Genomic DNA, 18,917 nt, shown 5'->3' on the forward strand with positions numbered 1-18,917 from the left:
CAAAAAAAAAAAAAAAAAAAAAAAAAAAAAATCATATGCATGTATATGTATACCCATACATACATGAACACACACAGATAAGTATTTATGCATATGTGTATATATATGTTTATACTTATTATCAATAAACGCAAATGGCTTAACTATTAAAAGAAAAAAATTAGGGAATTCCCTGGTTGTTCAGTGGCTAGGACTTGGCACTTTCACTACCTGGGTTTGATCCCTGGTTGGGGAACTAAGATCCTGCAAGCAGCAAAGTGTGGCCAGAAAAAAAAAAAAGAAAAGGAAAAAAAATAGATTTGGTCACAGAGCAAAACCCAACTCTATTATATCTAAACACATCTAAAATAAAATGATAGAGAAAAGTTATGAATAAAGGATGAACAAGAGAAAATTAAGCAAATGCAAATAAAAGAAAGAAGGCATCATGATCTCAGTTTCAGAAAAAAGGAGAGATTCAGGCCAAAAGCATGAAATTAGACAAAGAAGAGAACTTTATAATGCTAAATATACAATTTACAGTGACAATGGAACAGATATGTCTAATTATGCAGAAAATAACACAGGAGCAACTTTCCTAGAGCAGAAATTATAGATGACATAAAGAGACAAAACAAATAACAGACTTTAATCATCCTTTCTCTGTCTAAAAAAACACCAAATGGGCAAAAAAATAAAGATACAGAAGATTTACAAAATGAAATCAACAAAATTAAATCTAATGGATAAATATGTATATCAAGGGCTTCCCTGGTGGCGCAGTGGTTGAGAGTCCGCCTGCCGATGCAGGGGACGCGGGTTCGTGCCCCGGTCCGGGAGGATCCCACGTGCCGTGGAGCGGCTGGGCCCGTGAGCCATGGCCGCTGGGCCTGTGCGTCCGGAGCCTGTGCTCCGCAAATGGGAGGGGCCACAGCAGTGAGAGGCCCGCGTACCGCAAAAAAAAAAAAAAAAAAAAAATGTATATCAAGCTCTGTATCCTGAAAATAGAACATCTTTTCAGATGTGCAGTGACCTTTAATGAAAACTATTTTTTGGGTCATAGGAAAACCATAATGAAGTCCCAAAGGTGTAAAAACAACACAAACATTCTCTGATTACAACAGAATAAATCTAAAATTAATAACAAAATCAGAAAATAAGCCCTTCCATCTGAAAATTTTAAAATTTCCAATTATTGGTTCAAAGGCAAAATACAAGCATACATTTCTGATTTTCTAGAAAATAACAAAAACACTACATTTCAAAACATTTGGGATTCATCAAAACCTGTGTTCAATGAAATATCTGTAGCATCAAATATTTATATTAGTAACAGATATATAGATCAATCCAGCTCGAAAGTTAAAAAATAAAAAGGACAACTAATTAACCAAGATAACTTGCTCATTTAGGAACACTTTACTGGCTTTTCTCCCTTCTGTGTCTCATTCCCCTTCCTTATGCTTCCTGGGAACACCTCTGATACAAATTACTACAATGTAAAATAAATAAATTTAAAAAACAAGTGAGAACATAAGGAAAGAATTAACAAAAATAAATGCAGAAATAAAATACAATATAGAAAAATAATGGAACATTGTAGTGGTAGGACAAAATTGAATACACCATTGTGAACTCATATTTTTTAGAAGAAAAAAATGTACTTCTAGCTCTACTCATAAAATGTGCCAGAAGTATTGTTACCCTAGTGGTAAAGAACTCCCCTAGCACCCAGATTTTATACCTCAGTAGCATTCTCCATTAAGAAGAATCAAGGCTCCTTCAGAAAGGGTTGATACCAAATCTGGGTCTAGGGAAAGTACAAGGTGAGCCTGGAACAATTAATTTTGTTCAGAAAGCAAGGATTCAAAATTCATAGGGTCATGGCAAAAAGAGATAGGGGCAAGATATGAGACATCCATACAAGGCAAAGATGTGTCAGTCTGACCATTAAAAAGAGTAATAACTGGTAGATTGAAACACACTGACTCAATGAAAATTACTAAGTCCATAATGATACTAACACAGAGAAAGTCCTAAAATCTCACGTTGCCATTTGAGGTACCTATTAAACCATTCCTTGAATATGAAAATTGGTAAATAAAGGGGGAAAACTAAGCATCAATCTTGACTGTCTAATATGAAGTCAATCTAATCAACAAATAGATGATTTGACCATTTCTTTACTATAAAGAAGAATGCCAGTTAATAATGTAGAAGGAATGAAAGAATTATAAAATCATTCTGTAACCCTTAATAAAATGGTTGACCCACACAAGAATTCTCAAATATTTTGTATTTTGTTGATGGGAAACTGGCCATTCACAAACTGCCAAAGTGACACCACACCATTACAAGGGGAAAAATTAGCTGTTCAATGGAGGGATCATACTGTCATCATCCTAAGCCAGCCAGGGATTTTATAGTGGGTCACCCAGGTATTCAGGTCTACTTACCTAATATTAGTTCTAGCCAAAAATGTTTAACTTGAGTCTTTCAATCTTTTTTCCAGTTTATGGAAATCCAGGGTACAGGGGCAGCAAAATAAATGATACAATGAGGAAGCAACCAGAAAAATACAGAGGGTAGGAGACTGGCCTGGACTCATCAAAAAGTCTGGGCTGTGAGAGGGAAAATGGGACAGTGAAACTGTTCTAAAGTAAAAAAAAATTAAAAGGCATAACAACCAGATGTGTTATGTGACCCTGGCTTCTAGCCTGGTTTGCACAAATCAGCTTTAAAGACATTTTGGAAAAAAATGGACCAGTTTGAATTTGGATTGAGTTTAGATAACATTAAGGTGTATTGACAGGGAAAAGGGAAGATTATTAACTGAGCAAAATAGATTATAAAATAGCACATAGAAATGATCCCTTTTTGGTGAAAGGAATGTGTGTATGTTGTGTATACACACATGTGCATATAAAAGATATACAGATATAAAATAAAAAGTCATCAGTCGTAATCTCTGGGTGATAAGAATATCACGCTTTGCTTTCTTATTTTGCAACTCTGTATTTTCGAACTTTCTACAATGCATATATACTTCTCTGGTAATAATAAGAGGTAACTTTCAAAAAACTCAATGTAGTTTTACAATGTTAATATCCTATCAGGGTCTATTTATGTAAGCATCAAAATACTTGAAAGTAACATTTGCTATAGACAATCTGCAGAAAATTCAACTGTGGATGTTTAAAACTGACATACTGCTGAGGCTGTTCTGAGATGACTTATCACCTGTTAATCATTATAACCTAAAATGTCAGCTCTGTCACTCTTTAACAACTCTCATCACAAGGAATTAACAAGTCACACTCCACAAAAAAACCAAAGGGGAGTTCATTTCAGTCCAAATCCCTAGAGAAATTCTTGCCTCACCTCTTTCCTCTGATGCGTGGGGCTCAGGTCCTTTGCCCTTGAACTGGACTGCTGGAGGCTGAACTCTGGTACATGAAGATTCTTCATCTAGGGTCTTAAGTGTCACTGTCTGCAAAAGGATCTTCTGTTCCAGAGCACAGGCTGAAAGCTAGAGACAAGCAGCACTCATTAGGCCTGTAAGGATATCATGAATTTAACAGGGACCAAACCTCAGGGAGGAGTCCCCAAGAAACATCCCCCGAGAAAGACTAGGAGGAAGAAGCTAGAAACCAGGCCCTAGGGCACTGAGAGGCAGCCAGAAAGGTAAGCAAAGTAAAGTCAGATCAAATATTGTTTCTGTCACTTCATTTATTGGCTATGTGCCCTTGGCTAAGTTACACAACCTCTCCGAACTTAGTTTTCATGTGTGATACCACCTACGTCTTTGCTGCTATGAATGATGAATGACCAGTAAAGGAGCACGATGCCTTCAGTATCTTTACTCACCATCCCCGAATCTGCTGTTTCCCACCCTTCCCCTTCCTCCCCTCCTCACTGGCTTAGCAAGAAGCTCAGTTCCCTGCTGAATGCTAGGTTTTCCCACTGTTCTCTCAGAGCCTTCACACTTGAGAAAGTTTTGATCCCAGTTCCCCGCAACCACATCATACTAGTCTCTTCCTATGTGTACATTTCTCTTTCTTTCCAGATTCTCCAGCATGGTCACAACCTCCTCCCCACTCTCTGGATGATGTTCCTGCAGCTGGGCCTGGAGCTCCTGGGGTAGGATGGAGAGGAACTGCTCCAGCACCAGCAGCTCCAGGATCTGCTCCTTGGTATGTGTCTCTGGCCTGAGCCACTGATGGCAGAGCTCCCGGAGCCGGCTCAGTGCTTCTTGGGGACCAGGGGAATCCTGGTAGCAGAAGTGTCTAAACTGCTGCCTGAAGATCTCCCAGGCAGGAGGCTGGTTCTCTGGAAGGCTGAGACCCTGATTCCTGAGGTGGTCTTCCTCCAACTTCACTTTCACCATCACAGGCCCCTGCTGACCCCATGGGGCTTGGAACAGCTGGCCAGCAGACTTTCTTGTGTCCACAGCCATCATTCCTGGCTTCTGCTGGAGTTTCAACTGGAGGCTTCTGAGGGCACCCTGGGGAATAAGAATTAAGTGATAAAGGGATACACGGCATATACTTCGAAGAACGCATACAAGAAAGAAGACCTGTAACCAGGGTAACTAATTTTATTAATTCACTGAATCCACAAATATTTTTTAGAGGCCTACCTTGTACAGAAACTGTTCTAGGTGTTTGAGACGCATTAGTGTACAAAGATCCCTGCCATCATGGAGTGTTCATTCTAGTAGGAGCAATCAATAAACACAACAAATATGAAAAGTGTAGAGTATGTTACGGAGATAAGTAAAAATATATAATTGCTGGGGGGTGTGTGTGGAATGAAGGCTTGCATTTAATGGAGGAAGGTTCCTCCAAATCCGGCATTAAATACATGTATGTGGCCCCTAACCTAAAGCAAATGTTCAAGTTATCACTTGGCACCGTTTTTCCATACTTGAATACATATGACCCAACCTGTGGGAGAGGAAAAGTTACTAGTCACAGCCAGAAAATTATTGATGTTTTCGTGTTAATCTGGCAAAACTGAGAGCGAAATCCCACGTCGCTTCACACAGTGCTGGCGGCCTTGGTTTAGTCAGAGCGTCGGAATTACGGTTGCCAAGAAGGGGATCCCCAGTCCCGGGACAGGGTCCTGTCTTGGGGGCCTTGGGGCCGACCTTTCCGGAGCCTCCCAGACAGACGTCTGCTCCCAGCCGCGCAGCCCCGAACCTCCCCGCGCACAGGGTGTCCTCCAGCCGGAAGCAGGGCCGGTGTTGGCTGCCCCACGTGGCTTAACACGTCCGAGGCTTCGCAAGGCCAAACCCGATATCGAAGCGGAGTGACACCCCCATACACTCACCTGACAGGGACGCAGAAGTTCGACTCCCGGAACCGGACGCTCAGGCGCAACGGCTTCCGGCGTCTCTCGGAGGTCATGCCCCCGAGCGCGCGCCAGCGACCCGCCTCCGCCCACGTGCGCAGCGTCTCCGAGTTACCCTGAGGTCGGGTACGCTGCGTGTTCAGTTCGAGCGGTTCGGGACTAAAGGCGGTGAAAGTAGCAACTGTGCTTTGACAATGAACACTAAACCCAGTTCCTGGATCTCTGAAATTAAAAAAAAAGTTTCGGACACCTGCCTCTTGCCAACCCGGCAGGATCTCTTAACTGAAAATGTAGGGGAGGAGTGCTAGATGACAACAGAGAAGAAAAATGATTGCTCTCTTCCATAAAGAGCGTTCCCGGGAAGTAGGCCGTTGCGGTCAGCATCGCTACCTGTTTGTCTCCCCTCTGCCCTTCTCCTGGGTGCTTTCATCTCCTCTGTTCCCAGAACCCTCTCCTTCTCAGGAAGGAACACGATAGCTAGCCTTTAGGATCTCGTGAATATACTGAAACCAGGAAGAAACACAGAAAACAGTGATGGTTGAAAAGTGGGAGCTGTTGAGGCAAAGAGCTTGGGCCAGAAGGCAGTGGAAATTTGCGAGAATGCATGATCCTAAGAGCAGAAGAGGATTAAATGATGGAAGAGGTTCTACTGTGGAAGAGTTGGAAGAGGGGGCGATCAAAGTAGGTGAGCTCACTGCTCTGAGGGAGGTTCCTCAGTGAGTTGCTGCTTCAGTCAGTCAGCAACTCAGGGTTGGGAATAATAAAGGGAGTGGCAGACACAAAAAGGAGAATCAACATATGAAGTGGGGTGCTGGAATTTTGAAAAACCAGCCAGAACTGTAAAGTTGTCCTTGTCCCATGGTGTATTGGGAACAGATTCCTCATGGCTATTACCACAGGAAACCAAGACTCTCAGAACACTGGTCCTACAGAAACAATGTTGCTCACTTTGGAGTTTCTCTTGTGCTGAGGCAGATATTCCCCATCCTTCACAGGGCAGAACGTGCATATCTTAAAACAATCTAGCTCTCTCTCAATTCTTTTTCCTCTCTCAATTCTTTTTTTTCTTAATTTTTTTTTTTTTTTTTTTTTTTTTTTTTCCTACAGAAACAATGTTGCTCACTTTGGAGTTTCTCTTGTGCTGAGGCAGATATTCCCCATCCTTCACAGGGCAGAACGTGCATATCTTAAAACAATCTAGCTCTCTCTCAATTCTTTTTCCTCTCTCAATTCTTTTTTTTCTTAATTTTTTTTTTTTTTTTTTTGGTTTTGTTTGCATTGGGTCTTCATTGCTGTGCATGGGCTTCTCATTGCGGTGGCTTCTCCTGTTGCAGAGCACCGGCTCTAGGCATGTGGGCTTCAGTTGTGGCGCACGGGCTTAGATGCTCCACAGCATGTGGGATCTCCCCAGACCAGGGATCGAACCTGTGTCCCCTGCATTGGCAGGCGGATTCTTAACAACTGCACCACCAGGGAAGTCCCTGTCTCTCAATTCTTGTTACCTCAGAGAAAATTCAAAATCCCTTCACCTAGAAAGAGGAGAAAGGACACCAGTGTTGTGATACTGAAGGGATTATTACTGAGTAGAAACGGGGAAAGCAAGCTATTTTGAAAGCACCTGGAATGAGCTTAATGGTCAGATCTTAGAAAGCCACATTGAAGATGCTACGTTTCAAGGCAAATACCAAGGACAACACCACAAAGCAACCACGGCTTCCTGAGGAGACTGGAGAGTTGACCACTGCTCACATGTGTAGGAACTGAAGCCTCTGAACCCCACACCCAGGACCTTCAGTTCACAGAAGGGCTGGCACCTTGGGGTTGTGGAGAGCTGAATGACAGAGCAGAGTCCAGAGCAAAACCAGCCCTGCCTTGTAAACATCCCTCACATTTCTTCCCTTCCCTGTCCAAAGTGGCTAAACATCTGTCAAATTATACTTACTAGGAATTATATCAAAAATCCAATAAGTGAGATCAGATAGTATAGGACAGTGGTTAAGAGCTTATAATTTGGGGTCACTGAATTCCCGTGCTGCAGTGCCCCTTGAGCAAGTCACTTAACTTCTCTAAATCTGTTTCCAATTAGGGGACAGTAAGAAAACTAAGAGCACTGGGCACCAAGAGGATTAAACGAGATCACACAAGGGGAAACCCGAGCAGAGTTTTTGACAGAGTACACACTATGGGTAGCTTTATCATTTGTGAAAAACTCTGAGTCTTAAGAGTCTAAGGAGAAATGACTAATATATCCATCCCATTTACTGTGTTTATATGTAAAGTACACACTTTTACTGAGCCTGCCCACAAGGGGTCAGTTGTTCTGCAGAAGATATAAAGTGGGCAAATTAGTGTCCTCCTTGGGCCTGAACCATATACCAAAAAAATTACATAATCTTTATAATCCAGAGGCCTATTATGTAATTAGGGCACAGACCTAGAACACCTGACACTGATGAACAACAGAATGTTAATATGTAAATATATTATGTGGTCCTGGATTTAAATGTAGAAGGAGTTCAAGTATGGAGATTCACTGAGCCCCAGTGGTGACATGGAAGGCAGGATGGGCCCTGGAGAAAGGGAGCAAATTAAGAATTCCTCCTTCTCAGGTTGGGAAAGGTTCAGGAGTTGGGGAAACCATCCTGGGGCTAGAAATGGAAAGGAGGCTTGTGAACTGAACTAGGAGGCTGGCAAACAGCAGTTGGCCAGAGGCCACCAGGATGGGGGAGATGACCAGCAGGGCACAGTCTAGAAAGGCTGTCAAAGATCCGCTCAGATCTTTATTCTCTTCAGGGAGTGCCCTGCGTCCACTCTTACCCTGAAGTTGTTGCTTCACTCACTATGGTTACATAAAGAGTTTTCCCAGACTAAACCCAAGGAAAAGGCAAATCTTTTAAACATATTACATCAATCTTGGGAGTTCCCTGGCTGTCCAGTGGTTAGGACTTCGTGCTTTCACTGCTGTGGGCCTGGGTTCGATCCCTGGTTGGGGAACTAAGATCCCACAAGCCACGTAGCCTGGCTAAAAAAAACCCCGAAACAAAACAAAACATGTTACATCAATCTTGCTCCTAGTTACTTGTGATTTTTAAATATCTACATGTGCCAACTTCTGAAAACGTGGAGGGGGGTCTCAAGACTGAACATGACTGTAATGTAAACTGAACATAGCTAATTTTCTCATTCATAATTATTAGGCTCAATTTGAGAAGTATCAGAAGCCAGCAATCGAGATTCATGAGGGCTTTGGGCTCCTCTCCCCCAGCTACCAGTTCTGGTTTTAGACTGAAATCTGCTATGCATACAGACATTTATTAGCAATGTTCAGGAAAATTATCAAAACTTGGAAATAGGCAAAAATATGCTAGAACATTTTGACTCTTGGGGAATTTAACATTGACCCACAAATGATTAGATTTCAAATGTTTTACAGTCCTATAAAGTTAGAGGTTAACTTATAGAAAACTGAAAAGATATAAAATTTTCCTCTGCCCAGAAGAGAATACTAACCAATTTTGTATCTAATTTAGCAATTTTATTGCAACATTTTCCCCTCACTAATTATATGAATTTCAATTTTGTATATTCTCATGGAATCAAGTCTACCATTCTGTTGGCTCCTCCATTAATGTGTTAAATAAAATTTGGACACTTGCTCATTATTTGTTAGAATGAACTATATGAAATGATTGCTTACTCTAATACTTATAACCTAATATTTATAAGAAACATTTTCCTTAACAATTTAAGAGTGAAACATTGACAGCAAGCATGGACAAAAGTCATATAGCCTGTTCTGGGAGCATGATGAATTCCCAGTTTCTCTGTCTGCGTGGTTGCTCCTCTCACATCTTGGGTGAAAGGTTCATTGGAAGGAAATGTTGCTAAGGATGCAGTTAATCTTAGAGTCAGGATCAGGCAAACGGAATCTTCTGACATCAGAAAAGGTTGCGAATCAAGCCTCGAGTGCCATTCTAAAAGGTGAGCCATGAAGGACTCTAGATGTTCATGCAAAGGTAGAAGGAAGAGTCTCTAAATTCTTCTAGTCACTATATATCTTTAATATCACAAATTCCACCAATGAAAACTCACTTCTAACATTCAGTATGTAAATTAGTAAAATCTCTGCTATTAATCGGAGATAGAGCTAATTGCTGTGCTTAATGCTAACTTCCTCTGGAGTGTGGCCTTTCTGATTAAGTGTTGGTGAACCACAACTGAAGGATATATTACTGATTAGAGGATCTATCCACGTAGACAGTGAGGTCAACTTTTTGTGGTGCTGTTTGTTTCTTAGTAAATTACAGACCATACAACAAGGACAACCTGTTTTCATTAGACAAATGGGATGTAAGTTCAATAACCAAACCATTTTCCCTCTTCCATACAGGATGTTCCTGGAAGGTATGCAATCTTGTCTCAATATTGGATTGTGTCTATTTCCTAATATCATTTCAGACAATTCACAAAAATAGAAGTGTACCTCAATAAAAAAGACTGTTCATTTAAAAAAATTTTTTTTTATGTGGACCATTTTTAAAGTCTCCATTGAACCCATCACAACATTGCTTCTGTTCCACGCTTTGGCCCCTTGGCCACGAGGCATGTGGGATCCCAGCTCCCCGACCAGGGATCAAACCTGCACCCCCTGCATTGGAAGGCGACGTCCCAACCACTGGACCACCAGGGAAGTCCCTGTTCATATTTTTTATTGGCATAATGTCCTTCCTAATCATATTTTATTTTGGCACTATTTTTCAAATAGATTTGTAATAATGTATAAGAAATGTATGCTTGTATATGTAGGTGTGTATACATATCCACACACATATATGTGTTGTCACCAAGTGTTCTTTTGTAAAGAAATCCCACATTGCTTTGTTTTGAATGTCATCTTTGTATATTACAATTACAAATAAGGTGTCAACAAGTTCTCTCCCTTTTTTCAAAGTTGTACTTATTAAAAGCTACCACCAATGTCTTCTTTTCTGTGAAGACTCTGCTGACTCCTTCAGTCAGAATTAATGTGCTTTAACATTATTTGGACTTTATAATATAATTACTTATTGTTTATGTAGCCTATTCTGCTTTAATAGATTATAAATTCATGTTCTACTTATCTTTGCATATGTCCTTGGTATAGTTAATGACACACAGGAAGGGCTTCATAAATACATACTCTGTACGATTAATACTTTTAGAAGCATGTGCTGGGGTTAGGTTAACACTGAGGGGCTGCTATAATTAGATTTATGGAGGCTCTTGGTTCTATGGATGAGGAAGGTCCAAAAAGCTCAGGTTGATATTTATGGTATGCTTTATCGCTTTTCTTTAATATTATAATGTTAGACTAAAGAATCAAATTATTAATTTTCTCAACTTACATCTTCTCACTATTTGATACAGCTACACCCACTGAATATATCACATAAAGCAGGAACAGTGTATTTTCCCCTGTCACTAGACTAAAATCTCTTGTAATTTTAATCTCTATTGAATTCTCACAACCACGGAACTCCACACATCAGGGGATTAGCTGGCTGAATGACTGATACAACTATTCAATATGTCAATCAACCTGGGAGAAGAGGCCAGTATGCAGAAGACTTAGATCACTTTCCCCATCTCTGGCTTTCATGTAGCTGATCTTATTTCCTTTGTTTTTAAATATCAAATGTCCCAAATGTCTTTTTAAATATCAGGTTCCAATGTGACCTGAGAAAATAATCCAAGAGACATTTTTGGCCAGTGAGTACCATTCCTTTAGCTGCACTACTCTAGGCCCTGTCTATGGGCTAAAGACATATCTGGCACAGAGACACCAAAGATCCCCACTCCTACTTTCCTACACTAAAAGCTGGGAGGTCCCTCAAACTCAGTTGTTCCTTGTCCACCAATAAGTAGTAGACATATCCCACCATATCCCAATCATGCAGTTTTCCATCTTTCCTTCTGGAAGGAAAGCCTAAAGAGGATTGGATTTATTTTGTACTTTAACTTGGAGTGTACTTTTTGTGCCTTAAATATACTGGGAAAGAGACTAGAGAATAGGGACTTCCCTGGTGGTCCAGTGGCTAAGACTCCATGCTCCCAATGCAGGGGGCTCGGGTTCTATCTCTGGTCAGGGAACTAGATCTCACATGCTGTGACTAAGAGTTTGCATGCCACAACTAAAGATCCCACATGCTACAACGAAGACCTGGCACAGCCAAAAAAAAAAAAGAAAAAAAAAGACTAGGGAATATACTTGAATGTTTCATACAGATGAAATTAATAATAGGATATACGGCCATATTTCTATTTTGATAGGAATTTAAAACATAACAAATTTAATATACCAAGTAGAAAAACTCTACAGGTCCTATATGCTTATGTTTTACATCATTTTGACTTAACATAGTGCTTCTGTGGGAATAAGGTGAGGTAGGATTTGGTTTCCCTTTGTCACAGGAGATACTATTAGTGCAATTCACTTAATTCCTCAGAGGAAACTGAGTATTCATTAAGTCTCCCCAAGCAAGAAACTGTGCATGACAAACTAAAGTTCCATAGACCATAAATAAGTTACTCTGAGGGAAACAGGTGCCTTTCAGATTGTATCATACATTAATCTGAAGGAAATGTGTATCTTTTTCACGTGGTTGTTTCATGATATGCATATCCCTCATCTTTCAAATGTTTTCTCTGATTTGAGTTTTTGTAAAAGCAGCATACCTTTTCTCATTAACGCTGACAGGTTATTTTTGCAAAAGTTAATAGAAAATAGGAGGTTAAATGGAAAGCATTGTCCTTGCATCTTTGCTTCTTTGACCAAAAATTAAATGGTGGTATAAAGGTCACTCAAGGAGTAATATAATAAAAATAAACATAAAAATAAATAAACAGTGTAAAGAGCAGGAACATCCAAAGGCCAAGCCCCAATTAAGATGGTAGCTGAGAAATTCTCCCCAAAGCTAAGTTCTCGGTTCTGTGTAACTGATGGCAAAGCATCATTACATGTATGATGAATTTTCTGCCTTATTCCTACTCTGATCGGACCTGGCTGTCCTTATGAAAAGCATAAAGACAGGCATGTCATATTGCCACTTGAGAAACTACTTCTTCCCAGAAGGCTCTTTTTTATACTCACCACTTTGCTATAGGGGGGTGGGCTCCCAAGGGTTATTCTTGAGCTAGATATTCAATGACTTCTCTGGTTAAAGATCTTGCCCCCTTCCAGAGTACTTTCTGCTTTTGTGCATGGGCTTGAACCTAAGGATAAAAAATATTTTCTCATTGTACATATAAAGGATTCTGATGAGATTAAATAACTTGCCTAAGATCACAGAGCTAGTAAGCGGTACACTCTAGATATAAATTCTTGCAGTCTGACCACTACACTTACTGCTCCTTTACAAACAAGCCCAATTGGTTTGTGAAATCATTGCTAATAGCTAAAACCTCAGCATTCAGTTAAAAAGAAAATTTCCAATGGAGTTAGGAGACAGACAAATATCACAGTCTCAAGAGCAGATCTTTGAAGAAGAAAAACAGAAAGACACTGCTTTAGCCCCAGTAAAGAAAGGACATAAAATCTTGATTTGCTTCTATCCCTTCCCATACCTGGAAGCTCAGGATTCAGCATTTTAATAACATAATATTGGATTACCCCTTTCCCACTTGCTGGCCTGCATATCCAAGCTGTGTCTTCAGACTCTCCTGCACAACTACTACCTCTTAGCTGGATGATTCTCCTATATCTAAGTACAAATCTCTCCCGTTGCAATAGGGTCAGGAACTACTCCATCACCAGCAGTTCCAGGATCTGCTCCTTGGTGTGCATCTCTGGCTTCAGCCAGTAATGACAAAGTTCAAATTTTGTGAGGTCCAGGAACCTCCTGGTAGCAGAACTGCCTGAAACGCTAGGGGCAGAACTTCTGGTGAGGATGCACCTTCCCAGGCAATCTAGGCCTCTCCCAAGCATGTGCTTCTTTTCCACTTTCACTATGTGCAAACCCTCCTGCGCCTAGTAACGTGAACTACAGAAGTCAGGGTTACACCAAACTTTTGATATCTTGGGCTATGATGGCTCAAGACAAAGTTCACTTGACTTAGGGTACAGAGTCAAGGTGAAGGCGCTCCTGGGCTCTGGGGGATAGGAACGTATTGTAAACAGAACAAAATTACCTGGGCGGCCAAGAATTTACATAAGCTTGTTAACTTTATAAGATAAAATAGTGACAAACCAAGCCTAACAGTTTAGGGACAAACTGTTGCCAAGGCTGCGGAGACAGGTATGTCTTTGCATGGCAGCAAACGCCAGGGAAATCCAGCCCACCCTGCTTCCCCTGCGCCTATGAAGTCACACTCCGCATGCGCTATAGGGGTCTCGTGGGGGTTAGGACGCACCTGGCAGCCGCGGCTGCGCACGGAGAGCGAGGCGTCGCCCCCACGCCCCCCAAACTCGACTCTAGCATCTGCCCTCTCTTTACAACCCACTCAGGAACCCCGATTCTTCACCCCGAGGCCGGGAAACGGCCGGCTCTGCTCTAGAGAAAAGAGGGAGAAGCGCTGGAGTGCGACCCGACACGTGCACACAAGTGTACAGCTGGACAAGTCACCTAGGATCTCGGTCCCGGAGACTCTACTTCCGGGGTTTGTACAGGAACTTGGAAGGTCTGAGCATCTCTATGATCTCGCTGGCGCCCCACTGGTGGTTACCAGGCGCTCCCTCCTCACCCGGGCCGCCCTGCCGCCGGCCTCTCCAGGCCGCCTTGCAGAGCTCCCCCTCCTTCACAGCTTCTGCAGACCCAGACTCTTCTAGAGAGCAGCCTGGCGCCCTCTCGGTGTTTGTGAGTCGACCACTGCACCCAGGAAATGTACGTCGGAAAACAGTAGCATAAAGGACGCCAGACTTGGAGTCAAGAAATTTTAAAGCCTTGCACTAGGTCACTTTAAACAAGTCACTCACTTTCTCTGTTCCAAGGACCAAAGTCAGTTATATCGACAGGTCAGATTTATTATAAAATGTGTGGATGAATAATGAAATGAACTCAGGGAAGTTTTTCCAACCTGTTCAGCTCACCAACCAAGTTTTATGCTTTCTAAGGGGCACTGGGCGAGTCAGGGTGAGAGTTCCCTGATACCATTCTTGGGTTTGTTCCTGTATACTGTTACCTCCAAAGTGCTTTGAATTTCTTTAAAATGGACTCTAACATGGAAGGCATACTTAAGCAAATAAGACACAATTTTGATGTAAACAGCCCAGAGAAACAAGTCTTGATATAACCTACTACTCTACACAGCACCCTTTAAAAGGAATTGCACATAACACCCCTGTGCAATATCAGTGACACGTGTGGTGTTAACAGCTTCTTCTGCTTTTTTCTATATATCTGTGATGGTTAAATTTTGTATGTAAACCTGGCTTGCCTACGGTGCCCAGTTGTTTTAGCACTAGTGTAGATGTTGCTGTGAAGGTACTTTGTAGATGGGATAAACATCTTCAATCTGTTGACTTGAAGCAAAGGATATTACCCTTCATAATGGGTGGGCTTCATCCAATCAGCTGAAGCCCTTGAGACAAAACTGAGATATCCCCAAGAGGGAATTTTGCCTTAAAACTGTAACACAGAAATCCTGCCTGAGTTCACCTGCCAGCCTGCCCTGCATATTTTGGACTGAGTAGCCCCCAATCGTCTGAGCCAATTCCTTTTTTTTTTTTTTTTTTTTAAAGAATAATATATACTGTTTCTCTTAGAATCTCGACTAATAACCAAAATCCTATTCATCCGTAAAGTCCCACAAATGCCCACCTTCATTATATACTTTCCCAATTCTCCCAGGCAGAACTGTTTTTGATTTATGTTCATTTATCCTTGTTTTGTATTGTAAATTTTCTTTCTTGAATTGTAAATTCACCATTGAATCCGTGTTTTATTTACCTTTTTAAATACCCTTAAAATGCATGACACATATGTAGGCAATAACCGTTCTTTAAACACATATCTTCAGAAATGTATACTAGCCAAGTCACTGTGGAGAGACCTGTTATATTTACTTTTGTAAACACATCCCTAACTCTAAGGTTAGCAAGTCCACAAAGGTAACATTATTGACACTTATGTATGTTTTCATTATTTTTATTTAAACTAAATCAAGAAATACAAGTATCCCCTGCTCTTTGAAAATTTGCTTTACGCCTCTTCACCTTTACAAATAAAGGCCTACATTAGTACCTGTTTTCACTAACTGAAAGAAAGCCGAAGAGGATTTTGTTTGCCAAAAAAGGGTGAGAAGCGAAAATAGCGTTCAACATTTGTTTTGCAGCCAGCCTTGTAGAGAGGTATCGTGCAAATCAAGCAGCAAGAGTGGCACCACCAAGCTCCTTCCCTGGGAACTACACTCAGCATCTCAGCATTAAGCCACTATAGCTTTGAACTGTGTCTGTGAGCATCTGTGCTTTATCTCGATTTTGTGCATTCGTTAGCAAAATGTGTCCTAAGGTAACTGCCTCTTTGCTTTATGTCATTTCGGCTTACAAAAAGTTTCATAGTAATGCTTCACTTTCAGGTAGCAGGGGAAACCTGTATCCTACTTTTCAAATTTCTCAATTTATGGTTTTCCATTTTTTGCAAACAACCTATCAAAAAGTCAAGGATGACTTCACCTTGTTTCTATTTAGTTTACTCTGCTATTAAATAAAACCCTCCTCTGAAGTAGTCATTCTCCAGATAAGCAAATTCAAATGTCTCCAAGGCTCAGACACATAAGAAAGCTGGAGTGTGGGGCATGGAAAGAACTGGAAGGTAAGAGGTCTGGCCCAGTGATGCCAGATCTTATTTTTTTCAAAATAATATGGAAATCCCATTTCTGCATAAAATTTCTAAGTTTTTTTAAGTTGACAGCTAATTCAATTCCTAAAAACAATGAATGAGCTACACAAATGTCTGCCAAATGTATCTGATCCTCAGAGGCCAGTTTTCATCTCTGGCATAGTTCCCACTGCCAGAAAAGCTCAGTTCATCAGCACATTTCACAGGAGAATTCATCCACCTGGTTGAAAATTCCTCAAATGTACAAGTATTCTGTGAAAGTCTGCATTTTAAATTTCAAGGTGTCTCACTTCAGGGAGATTTAATGTTCTATCCACTTCTCTTTTATTTTTGGCATAGGTATTTCCCTCTGACCTGTAGATGTCAACCTCTAAGGTATTTCCTACCTGAGCCTTGAAACAAGGCAAGACAAAGTAAGTGATGGCACTAAGGATGAACAATTAGCACCTCCAGAGTTTTCTGGGTTGGTGTTTATTTATACCGTCCCTATAAAAATATGAATATAGTGAAATATCCCACTTTTATACACTTTCTACCTTATAAACTTTCTAGTTTCTCAAATCCTCCTAATAGTGAAAAATATATTTCATTCAAAGTAGAAGACAACACCAATGCTTTTCAGACTGTCTATTCCAAAGGTTGAAAAGATAAACTAAAGCATAATGAGGACATAGGTATCCAGACGATAATAGTGGACAGTGAGGGAGCTGAGCTTGAGATCTCTACTGGTTTTTAGCATGAGTCAGAAAGATGTAGGAGAAGCATTATAGACTCTGCTACCTGATGTCTCTTCAATTCCACTACCAATATGGGATCAAGTCCAACTGGCATGCTGGATGGTCAAAGGTATTTCTGGGATTTTTTCCTAGAGATAAACTGGAGGAGGAATATGTATCACTGAGATTCAAAAAGAAAAAGAAAAAAAAAGAGTACATATGAATAAACAGCACTCTTGAGGCCACAGATATACATTATAACTCTTTCCTAAAAACTATGCCTTTTTTCTAAGTTGACAAAGTGAGAAGCAAGGCCTAAAACTTCCTGTGCTGCCTTGACATCTTTGAGCCTCACAGGGACCCAAAAGCCTAACCATCGGTTCCTCTGCTCTTGCTATATATGCCTCCCACCCAGCAGGAAGTGACCCCACTTGGCTCGTTCCCCATCAGCTGGACTAGATACACTTCTCAACCTACTGGGTTTCACCTCCTTGCCTGCCCATGAAATTATTCAAACAAGCCAATCACATCCTCCCAAGGAAACCAGACATTACCCCATCTTATTACTACAAAGCCTGTATCCCAAAGCTCCTATTTGTTCACTCTGCTCCCAAGTGGCCCTCCTCCCCTAGGCTATGAGTATAAGCAGCTAATTAACTGCTGGCGATCCCATCTGTCCAGTGTCGGGTGTCATGTTTGGCCATCTTCCAAATCCTAGGGTAGAACTTCCTCCCTCACCAACAGGGTGAAGAGAAGGCAAACAAAACAGCAAGCTATGTCGTTGAGTAGTCACTTTTAAGTGTAACTTACCTAGCTTACCCCTCATTTATATAACTTTAACAACAGCATCACTTTCCCTGTTCATCCTGCTAAGTTCTCCTTTGCATAGTATGCACACTAACAGTCTCAGTGATCTTCTGTTCAAAACCTGAGAGCCACTGAATCATCAGGCTATTCAGGGTATGTGATGGTAGTGACTTCAAGGAGCAAAAGTGCTGAAGGACCACAAAGGAGAAGGACCAAAAGAATGGGAGAAAGAAATAGCGGCATCCACAACAGACTCAGGCCAAAATGTGAATGGTCTGCTCCATTGACAAGCTACCAGCTTCTTTCAATCTGCTGGATGATATCAGAATCTCTTCTAGTTTGGCTACTTAGAATAACAATGGAGACACCACATCCCTAATTTCTTGAATATATTACACAGCGATTGGGTCTGTATTCAGCATAGCTTTCTAAAGTGTTCAGTAAAGTCTGATTTATGATTAAAGGTCTTCTTACAATTAGAATACAGAAACAGACTTCTGCCCTCTGTGGATCCTCTGATGACGAACAAGGCTTGACCTCTGAATGAAGGCTCGTCCACATTCCTCACACTGATAGGGCTTCTCCCCAGTGTGGATCCTCAGGTGCTGAGTGAGGCTGGTGCTCCCTCGGAAAGCTTTCCCACATTCCTTACACATATATGGTTTCTCTCCAGTGTGACTTCTCTGATGTTCCATGAGTCCTGACCTCTGAGTGAAGGCCCTCTCGCACTCATTACATTTGAAGGGTTTCTCTCCAGTATGGATCCTCAGATGTCCAATAAGGTGTGAACTTTGACTAAAGGATTTACCACACTCTTTACATCCATAAGGTCTTTTCCCAGTATGGATCCTCTGATGAAGAACCAGGCCTGTGTTTTGACTGAAGGCTTTCCCACATTCATTACACTGATAGCGTTTTATTTTATTATGAATTTCCTGGTGTGAAAGAAGGGCTGATTTATAACTGACTGCTTTTCCACATTGATTGCATTTATAAGGTTTCTCTCCAGTGTGAATTCTCCAATGTCGAACAAGCCCTGAGCTCTGAGCAAAGGCCTTTCCACACTCCTTACATTTGTGTCGTTTTACTCTCATGGGGTTGACCTTTTGCTGTTCTGATTTACCCCTATATTGAAAAGTTTCTCCACACTTTGGATCCTGGAAAGCAACCAATGAATTCCTTTCTGCAGAAATCTGCTTTGGAGCAAATTCAGCAGTCATATTCCTGGTCTCAGCTCCTGCTGAAAGAG

General features: G+C 41.2%; 1 protein-coding gene across 1 annotated transcript in view; it reads right to left on the reverse strand.

Annotated features, from left to right (window-relative positions):
• LOC103078896 (zinc finger protein OZF-like) overlaps positions 1-18,917 on the reverse strand; it is a 50,731-nt gene that overhangs the window by 28,110 nt on the left and 3,704 nt on the right. The window contains exon 4 of the mRNA XM_007449264.1: positions 18,164-18,908. Within this exon, the coding sequence (XP_007449326.1) occupies positions 18,164-18,908 (745 nt within the window). The remainder of the gene's footprint in view (positions 1-18,163; positions 18,909-18,917) is intronic.

This window comes from Lipotes vexillifer, unplaced genomic scaffold, assembly GCF_000442215.2.
Source record: "Lipotes vexillifer unplaced genomic scaffold, Lipotes_vexillifer_v1.1 scaffold657, whole genome shotgun sequence".
Classification (NCBI taxonomy): Eukaryota; Metazoa; Chordata; class Mammalia; order Artiodactyla; family Lipotidae; genus Lipotes; species Lipotes vexillifer.